General features: G+C 47.4%; 1 protein-coding gene across 2 annotated transcripts in view; it reads left to right on the plus strand.

The window, feature by feature from the left end:
• Positions 1 to 10,566, plus strand: part of Eml1 (echinoderm microtubule associated protein like 1) — a 106,573-nt gene that overhangs the window by 59,775 nt on the left and 36,232 nt on the right. For both annotated transcript variants that reach the window (XM_026781032.1, XM_005343535.2), the window contains exon 4: positions 2,376 to 2,507. In XM_026781032.1, the coding sequence (XP_026636833.1) occupies positions 2,376 to 2,507 (132 nt within the window). The remainder of the gene's footprint in view (positions 1 to 2,375; positions 2,508 to 10,566) is intronic.

Consider the following 10,566-nt stretch of genomic DNA (forward strand, 5'->3'; position numbering starts at 1 on the left):
TTGTTCTGGAACTTGATTTATAGACCAGGGTGGCCTTGAACTCAGATATCCACCTGCCTCTGCCTCCCAAGTGTTAGATTTAAAGGTGTGTACTACCACACACACCTAGAATTCCTATACATTGATGGCTTTCTCCTAAGACTGTACTTTCAACTGCGTGTGACAAGCATGTATGAGTGTCAGTGACTGAATGAAGAGATCATGAAAGTTTTATGAGTAAAAAGGCAAGTGTAAAGATTTCTGAACAACCAGCAGCCAAAGAGTAACTCAAAATTAAATGCATAATGAAGCAGAGATTTGTGACATCACCCACCGGTGTGGCATTGTGTGACTTCACTGCAGCCTTGGTTCTGAACACAGTGCACTTTGTGCTGTGCACGCCATCATGCCTGCAATGCCAGGGAACTTTGCTTGAAGCACCTAGGCCCATGTTCCAGGCTATTGTGTGCTATAAATTGTAGTGATATTTCATTTGTATTTTTATAAATAAAGCTTGCTCGAAGTTCTGAGAGTAAAACAGCCACACTGAGCAGCCTTACAGGCCAGGCAGTGGTGACCAGTAGTCATAGAAACTGGGCAATAGTGGTGCATGCCTTTAATCCCAGTGGTGCACACCTTTAATCCCAGCATTAGAGAGGAATATAAGATGGGAGGAGATAGCTCTCACACAGTCTCATTCTGAGATTCCTGGAGGCAGGATCACCATTTCCGACTGAGGTAAAGTTAAGAGCCAGTGACTGAATATTTTGCTTTTCTGATCTTCACATTGAATCCCAGTTTCTGTATCTGGGTTATTATCAATCGTGCTATAATGAACTGTGGTGTTTTTACTATATATACAAAGTCTCTTGCTCCTGTAGGTACACAATGGCTTAGTCAGTATTTTCTTACTGTCCTTCCTCTGCATAGAAGTCTCTAATAATATTCCTTGAATTCTATGGTGTTACAATGTGTGAATTTTTTAAATTGATGTTTGAGACTGCAGAGATGGATCAGTGGTTAAGAATACATGCTGCTCTTGCAGAATTTGGTCCCCAGAATCCACACTGGGTAACTTTCACCTACCTGACCTTCAGCACCATGGGATCCAATGCCCTCTTCTGGCCTCCAGTGATCATTATGTGCGTGGGTGTGCACATGTGTGCACATCCACACCCATACCCACACCCTGTGCATATGCATAATAAAAACAAAAATAAAATAATCTTTGAATTGCTGTTTGAGTTACAGCCTTGAATTTTGTAAATCACTGAATAGATTTTGTTTTAGCATGGAATTTCCAACAAGTTCTGATATGGTCCTAAACTATACTTCTGCCACTTTGTACTACAAATTCACATGAAGTAGAGTTTTTGCCATACACAGTCACTTAACCAGAATATCAATTAGTTCTGATAGACATTGAAGATGCTCGACGCCCTGTAGCATCGATCTACAGCTAAGATTCAAATCTTTATGTTAAAATAAAACAATCACATCATTAGCATGCAAATTGGCTCTCATTTCAGTAGTGGGAAATCACAAGTATACCAAAGAACTGTTTTCAAATAAATGTATAGTTTCTTAGTGGTGAGTGTTCCCTTTGTATGCCCCTGGGGACGGCATCTCTGGAAAAGACACAAGAAGAAGGCTACCCTAGACCAGGTTCTTCTGTGTGGGTAATTTTGACACATCCCAGCCCCTGTTGGCTCTTTCCCAGGCTCCCGCATTCCAGTCCGGCTCATCGTGTGCCTGAAGCTGGGTGCGCGTGTGCTCTCATACTCTCAGTAAAGGCAGTTAGTTCACCTGTGGTAGATGCCTCTGCCGTGACCTGTGGCACCCTGTCTGCATTTGTCCCTGCTGTGCTTTTGGCATGAGCTCTCCCGAGCCAGGTCTGTTGCTGCCCTAGTCACCCTCTGCTGAGGGATGCCCCGTGCACTGTAGGGTGATCTGCAGTCTCTCTGGCCTCTACCAACCACATCAGTAGCAGCTCCTTCCCGAGTGGTGACCGGAAATGTCTCCAGACATTGCCAGATGTCTCCTGGGGGATAATGTCACCCTTGGTTAAGTGCCACTGATCTAGACTGAAGCACCCTCCAAGGGCAGGTCCGTGGCTTCAAAGCCCTCCCACGGTATATAGGGGGTCAGTCTCCTCTGTGACTCTGAGCTGAGTCACTTGCCTCAGTTGCAAAGGCAGTGAGCAGGGGTAGGGATTCCAGGTGACATTGTGGGAGCCTTTTGATCTCCTTCGCAAGGCTTTTGGACCCTCTGTCTTTTAAATGTCTACATGGCGGTATGATAGAGAGCCCGAGTGTGTACCCCATGTACCTTCATATGCTCAGCAGCGAAGGCCAGTCACCCCTGGAGGCCTCATTCTCTCCTGCCTGTCCTTGCAGCATCAATAGGACCAGCTCTTCGGAACGAGTGTCCCCAGGTGGCCGGAGGGAGAGCTCCGGGGACTCCAAAGGAAGCCGCAACCGCACGGGCTCTACCAGCAGTTCCTCCAGTGGCAAGAAGAACAACGAGAGGTAAGTGGCCCTGCTGGCAATACCTTCTGACATGTTATTACCCGAGGCCCTGTCCGAGCTCCAGGCTTTCTGAGATTGCATTAATGGTGGGGGGTGGGGGGACATGGGGGACAGGGATGATGACAGCTGGCAATCACAGGTCACAGCCTGAAAACCTGTAACTCAGACTTCTAGCCCCCACTGTCTGGATAACTGATACTAATAAAGCCGTGTCTGAGAAATTAGCTCAGGAAGAGGATCTGAATTGCCAGGTGCGGTACCTCCCATCACCAATACAGCCTCCTAAATTAATCTTGAAATTAATTTTGCTGGAGTGTTTAAAGCTTGTCAGCAGTGCTTTCCGGGATAGACGGGTTTAAATCTGTGTTTTTATACTCACTCGGGGACTGTTTTTGATAGTGAGCTGACGCCAGAATTATGAACTGTTTTCCACTCTGGTATCCTGTCCTGCTCTTACTCCTGACTTTAAAGTTTCTATGACTTTTGTTTGCCGTGGATTATGAGAGATATTCGTGACTCATACAGCAATGTTTTCTCATGAAAGCTACTTTTTGGCACATTAACAGCCTGTTTTAAGAATGTGTTGTGTCGGTGAGGCTCCTGTGCCTGTCCGCCTCGTGTGGACCTTGCTCTAACCGCGCTCTGATTTTACTTCTGCTCTGTGAAGTCTGGGAAGGAGGCTCAGTTTTAGAGGTTAAGCTTGCTTCTTTTTAGATGTTCATGTAGGGGACAGCTTAGTCAGAACACAGTTGGTTCCAAACCACAGACTGTAAAGCTTCCAAGTTTGAAACTATGTGGGAATTCAGTCTTGTAAGGGATGCTTGAACTCCTCAGTTCTAGCTCTGAAAAGGATCTTTGTAGAAGGAATGGGAGGAGGAGGAAGAGCTGTCTGGCTGTTCTTCCAGAGGGCCTGGGTTCGATTCTCAGCACCCCTATAGCACCCATACAGCAGCCTGAATGTAACTCCAGTTCCAGGAGCTCTGATACTCTCTACCTGCATACTGCACACACGTGGTGCACAGACATACATGCAGGCCAAACACCCATACACATAAAATAAAACAATTTAAAAAAATATTGACACCTCTATATATTGTATGGTAAGTTGTGTTCACGGTCCGCTGACAACTTCAGAAACCATGGACTCATCTCCTCAGGATTAGTGCTTCTTAGGGAAGGGTTACGCTAATCTCATGCTAATGGAGGGGGTGAGTGGGAGACCTTAGCAGTGAGGCCAGGTGGCCACAGAGTGTGGTGGCCAGAGGCTGCTGTGAATGGAATTCAGGCTGAGTTTGATGCTGATTTGAAATGTCTAGATTTTGGCAGGTCGTCCGAACATCTGATTTTGATTAGGAATTTCCAGAAAGAATCCACATTGTGTAAGCTCTAGACCTGTTTTATCCTTTAAATCCCGTGGCATTGGTTAATGTCCTGGGTAAATATTTCCATAAAAGATATTTACAAAGGGATTTTTGAGAAATGCCCCGGGAAGGAATTTTGATTTGGAAATGAGAGAATGGGAATGTTAGCAAATCATTTTCTAAAAATAATCCTGGCCACTGAAAGTGTCCGCTTGAAGCCAAACCCTCCATCTCATTGGAGCCGAGAGACCACCCAGGCCATCATGCTGCCAGAGAGGACACTTGGGGCCATGGCAGTGATCTGGTCAAGCTAGCAATGTGGGCACTGCCTGGCCCAGCTCCTCATTGCTCTCCCCACATGAGCAGCCCTCACACATTAGTAGCCACAATACTATGTGTCACACCCCACGTGCAAAGCTGTCATTGGTGTGAGAATGCCACACCAATGTGTGTATTCCTCAACATCAGTGAGAGTAACTATGGGGCTATTCTGTATGCATTGCGCGACTCTTCGCTCTTGAGCAGAAAGTAAGTGTTTGGCATGTCCTGAGCATTCCCTGAATGCAGTAACTTCTCCTAAGGCAGGTGTGCTTTTCTTTTCTTTAGAGCTATGTTCTTTATTAGGCCTCCCATGTTTCTGCTCCCATATCTCATTTTCTTTAGAAGTCGTCAGTGGAGGTGCCAGTCTCGCCTTCCATCTTAGACTGTTTAACATGCAAGAATACTTGCTTCTACCCCGCCTCAGGATTTGAACAGCATTTAATCTCTGCACTGATGACTCTTCCGTTCGAGACAAAAGCAATGTAGGGCAATGTAATATTTTACTTTATGTAATATTCATGGCAAATGAATATTAATAATTACATAATGAGTCTTGTCACCACGAAGTACTTATTAAATTTAAATAGGGAGTTGGCAATAACATTCTGAAAGAAGAATGTGATGTAGCCAGTACACTAATCCACTAAGGAATTTTTTTAACTTAAAAAAAAAGTTTTATACGAGAGAAATGACAGCTTATTTATAAGTTTATAGGCACCATGTACATTAGATGCTGCTGGGACTGAGAAAGCCGCTGGTCAGGATGTGTCAACTTCATAATTAAGACACTGCGTCTCTACAACTTGCTGCAATGGGCTGCTTTTGTGGAGTAAGAACTGTCTACCATCTGTTGGAAACTCGGTTGTCACATATGTATGCACTGCCTATCTTTGGATTCACCAAATTCGTGGAGGAAAACAAGTATCCCCCCAGGTGCCACGCCTTTCTGCTGTACAGCCCAAACCATGGCAGGTGGCCCCGCTGCTTTACAGGTGGCGAGGTCAACTGTGCTGGGCTCTCTGGCCTTTCCTCCTTCTTAGGGCTCCACAGGCCATGACTCTGTCCTCTGGCCACTTCCTCCAGTTGCTAAAGGCTCAGTTGTGTAGCTTCTGTGTTGCCATCCTAGTGGTGACCTTGGTGCTGAGCTCTGGGTTCCAGGTCCTTCGTCTGGCTCCTCATCCTCTCCTGGGCCCTGACATCACACTTCTCTGCCATGCCTCTTATGTTGTCCAGCAGGTTATTTTTTCCTCTCTTTTAAAGTTCGTTTATTACACAAGTTACCTGTTTCTGAAAATCCCAGGAGAGGACTCGAAAGTCTCCCACGGTGATTCAGGACTCAAGGGGCACTTTCCTCGTTCCCAACCAGATCTTCTTTCTAGGGCACCCTGCAGGTGGTGTGGTTAATTTTGACATCACTGGCTCCTCTTTGTTTCGCTGTATAAGCACAGTCCTGTGTTAGCAGATGGACTCATTTTAGAGGTGGGTCCCCACACATCCAGTCAAGTACACAGAGCACTTTACACAGTTAGGTAGTAACAGGATTTTCTTTATCACACACACAATGAAATACTGTTTTGAATAATCTGAACACCCAGATAACTGTTTATGTATAGTGAATGTTGGGGACTTTAAAAACAAAAGACAGGATTTTGTCAGTGTGTTTCAGCTTAGCCTAGAACTGGCTGCGGCACTGGCCTGGTATGTACAACCCTGCCTTAGCCTTCCAAGTGCTAATATTTCAGAAATGGGCCACCACGTTCAACCCCAACGAGGTTTTTCTCAACCAGTCAGACTAGTTCACCGTCTCGAACAGTGCCAAGGCACAAGCAGGTGCCCAGAAAGCATCTGTTGAGCAACTGTGCTTATCTCTCTAGTGAGATGAGAGAAGGCTAGAGTGATGGAGCCTGACGCTCACACCCAATTTTCCATCCCAGCTCTGCCACTTTTTCTTCTACGAGTCTAAGTTACTTGACTTTGAAAGGGAAGGTGAATTCTTCAGCATAAATAGTGTCTCTCTCTATCATGAGATATCATGAGGATTGAATGAGGTCCTGCCCCCAGCTTCCCCACACCGGGGTGGCCTGCCATTGCCATGCACAACTGTGATTACTGCTGCTCTATCCCAGGGTATCAGGGTCCGTGTTTGCGCGTGTTTGTTCACACCCCGCCTCCCCCCAGGAAAGATGCTGCTCTTCTTGTGGACCGTTGGTGTCTGTCACTGTGATGAAAAGCAGCTTTTAGCTCACGGTTCCAGGTCAGGGTCTGTCACTTTGGACAAGTCAGTGTGGAAGCTTGAGGAAGCGAAACCCATCACTTCCATAGTCCAAAGCAGAGGATGGGGGGGGGAGGGTACTTGGGTTCAGTTCCCAGAACTCGTGTTATGAGGCGAGGGGAGGTCACAGCCATGTGTACCTCCAGTTCCAGGGATCCAACATGCTTTCCTGGCTTCTGTGTGCACCAGACATGCATGTGGTGTGCAGGCATGCACGCTAGCAAAACACCCACACAAGTTAATTTTTAAACGGGGGAGCAGAGAACAAGCCCTGGCTCAAGCCCCTCTCCACAAATGGTGCTGCTCATATTCAGACAATTTCTCACAAGCTAATCCAACTCAGATAACTCCTCAGAGAGACGCTCTTCCCAGGTGTCGCTGGGTCGTGTCCTATTGACAATACTAACCATCACACAGACATTTTGGAATCTGTGCCTTTTACTGCCAGCCTGAAAAGAGAGGGATCAGGAACTTGGACAATGCCTATCACCTTACCATACAGTCCCACAGCTCTGCTTCAATTGGTCCTACTATGTGTGTGGCCTGGCACAAGGCAGGATGGGGAATGGAATGGGCTACATGAAGAGATTCATCCTCACAGCCCAGAGCAGATAAAATGGTGCTCAAACCATCTTAAAGCGTGGAAGAAGGCAGCTTACCTAACTCCTGAGTCACTCTGAGACACCTCCCAGTACCTCCTTGTCTGTGGTCTCCCCTCTGGTGCTGTGGAGGGTGGAGGGGCTATGGCGATGTTTGGACGGACTTCAACTCACCCTGCAGGGCTCAGCCCTTCTTTAGGCACCATCTATGGTAGTGTTTTGCAGAGAGCCTGTGTCTGTGGTTGAGGGTTTGCTACCCTCCTCTGTGCCCCCCTCCAGTCTCACCCATGACCTCCCTTGAGCTCTAGGAGGGCAGAGACATTGTCCTTTCCCGGTCTCTGATCCTGCAGCACTTTGCAAAGTGCAGGGAATAAAAAAAAAAAAAACAAAAACTGCCCAGTATGCATTCCTTGAATGCGTGAAATTACATAAAAACCTAGAACCGTTTAAGAAACTGGTAAAGAGCGCCATCTAGAGGTTGATTATTGACACCGTGCTTTAGCCTTAGCGTTGTTTTGTGTTTTGGTCCCTTAAATAATCATGGCACTCTTCAAGCCCTGGGGCCATTTACCTCTTTACAAGGTATAAGATAATCGGTGCTAGCTTTCTTTAGTTGTTGTGAGCATCAGCAGAGGGCCCCAGAAATAGAGAAAATGTGGGTTCTTGTGGGTGAAACTGACCGAGAAGTAATTAGCACCAGTGTGTGGGCACTCTGTCCTGTCTCACTCAGAGGTGGTTCTGTCCGTCTTGTGGATGAAGGAGCAAAGCTTACTGAAGGGAGGCTGGCTGTGTTTCCCCAGTGTGCTGCACAGCTTTGATTTAAAGGAACAAAACCCTCCAGTACCTCTTGGTGCCTCTTCCATGACCTTTGGTACCCACCTTGTATCAACTGCTCCTAGAAGTTCTTCCTTCTTCTCAGAGTCCTAGAGACCTGAGCATCCTTCAGGGTTCAGATTCCTCTTTTTGGTGGACTATTGTCTATAGCTATGTATACATGTGTGCATGTGCATGGTGTGTGTGTATGTGTGCGCGCACACACACGCGCGTGTGCTTGCGTGTGCACATGTGCATGCCTTTGCATTCACCTGTATGTACATATGTGCTAGCCAGAGGGTAATGCCCAATCACTCTCCACCTTTAATTGCGATGACTCTCTCACTGAACCTGGAGTTCACTGACTGGCTATGCTGGCTAGCCAGTGTATCCTGGAGATCCTCCTGTCTCTATCCCCTTGGGCCCCTCCCCCACCAGCACCAGCCTCTATGTTTGGGCGCTGGGGATCCGAACCCAGGTCGTCATACTTTGCAGCAGGTACTTTGCTGCCAGAGTCCCCTCCCCAGCTCCCGAAACTGCATTTTCCTGTTTCTGGAAACTGCCCAGGATCACTGATACCAGTATCCAAGGCTTCTGCCTCTTTTTACCTGTGTGATCAGCATCATGAGGAAAAGAGTTCTTTCCTTGTCTTTTGCTCTCCTATCTGGCTGTCTTGATCCTGTTTCTATAACCTCGGGCGATTCACCTTGCTGCCTTTTTCTTAGCCTCCCCTCTCCTGTCCTCACTCTGCCTGTGAGGCTAATACAGAAGTGACATGGAATCAGAACTCTGGACAGATCACCAGTCTCATGCCCTGATAGTGGGGACAAGCCAGGTGAGCCACAGGAAGATGGCTATCCTAAGTCTGATACAGAGCTGAAGTGGTATACTGGACTTACTGTGATGTTGGCTGGACATCCAAGAAGGCCTCAACAGGAAGTGGCCACAAGTATAGACACAAGCAGCAGCTGTGTGCCATTTGCAAGCTGATGTCCAGGAGGAAGGTTGGAGCCAGTGCTGCATGCTGGAGTGCGCCAGGCAAGCACACAGGACAGCAGCTACAGGCTGGAGACAGGCCAGGGCTACTTAGTCAAGGAGTGTGGCTTGCCTAGGGCCATAGAGCCCCAAGGGAAACCCAGGTATTTAGATGGAAAGGCCAAACAGGGCTTCTACAGCCCTGATTTTGATGACCACAGTTCAGAGTCTAGAAAGTTTCTCCAACAGCAAATTCTGCTGCTTAAGTCTGAGCCAGGTGTGAGCTACCGTGCAAGCAGTAGCCTTACCACCCACATCACACATTTGTACAGTGACCTGGAAATCAAGGGTGGTGATGGGTAATACCATTGATACAGCGTGGCCTAAAGGGTGACTTCCAGTTAAAGTATTTTTCATTGTATTTCAAATAGGAACTAAGGAGACAAAATGTAACCTTAGGATTGTAGGAGAAATGGCTCCATTAGAATGCCCGCCATGCAAGGTGATGTGCTAGTTAGTTTTGTGTCCGCTTGACACAAGCTGGAGTCATCTGGGAAGAGGAAACCTCCATTGAGAAAGGGCTGTTGGATCCCGCGGAGCTGGGGTTACAAATGGTTTGCTTGACCTGCCGTTACAAATGGTTTGCTTGACCTGCCATGTGGGTGCTGGGAACTGAACCCGGGTCCTCTGATAGAACAGATAGTGCTCTTGACTGCTGCGCCATCTCTCCAGCCTGCCTAAAATGTGCTTTATTAGTTTTTCTCCCTTTTCTCCTCCCCTTTTCTCTGTCCCCCACGTATCCCTGACTTCCCACAGCCTTCTTTCCACTTTCAAGTTGCATATGCTTTATTGCCCTCCCTCCCCTCCTATCCCTTCCCCTCTCCTCTTTCCCTCTGGGGTCTCATATGAAATGTCAGAGCCTACACCCACTCCCCACTGCGTGCACACACGCAGACAGACGATGGAAGCAGGACTCTGATAAAGGGACCTGCCTGCATGCTGGCTAGTTCTGAGTCAACTTGACACAAGCTCACGTCATCAGAGAGGAGGGCACCTCAATTAAGAAAACGCCTCTATAAGATCGGGCTGTGGGCAAGCCCATAGGGCATTTTCTTAGTTACTGACTGATGGCAGAGGGACAAGTGCACTGTAGGCGGGATCACCCCTGGGCTGGTGGTCCTGGGTTCTATAAGAAAGCAGGCTGCGCAAGCTATGAGGAGCAAGCCAGTAAGCAGCACCTCTCCATGGCCTCTGGACCAGCTCCTGCCTTCAGGTTCCTGCCCTGATTGAGTTCCTGTCCTGACTTTCCTCATTCATGGATTGTTACCTGGAAGTGTGAGCTGAAATAAGCCCTTTCCTCCCCAAGTTGCTTTCATCATGGTGTTTCATCACGGCAATAGTAACCCAACTAGGTTACTACATCATTCTGTGATGTTTGTCCTTCTGAGTCTGTATTATCTCAGTTAATATAATAATATTCCAGATCCATCCATCTCCTGTAAATTTCATTTCTCTTTGCAGCTGCATTAAACTCCATTGTATGCCTACACCACAATTTATTCTGTGGGTTGACATCTGACTGGTTCCATCGCTTCTGTGGATGGACAGACAGCTGGTTCAATTGCTTCTGTGGGTGGACAGACAGCTGGTTTCATCCCTTCTGTTGGTGGACATCTGGCTAGTTCCATCCCTCTGTGGATGGACAGACAGCTGGTTCC

The sequence above is a fragment of the Microtus ochrogaster genome, chromosome 1 (assembly GCF_000317375.1).
Source record: "Microtus ochrogaster isolate Prairie Vole_2 chromosome 1, MicOch1.0, whole genome shotgun sequence".
Lineage (NCBI taxonomy): Eukaryota > Metazoa > Chordata > Mammalia > Rodentia > Cricetidae > Microtus > Microtus ochrogaster.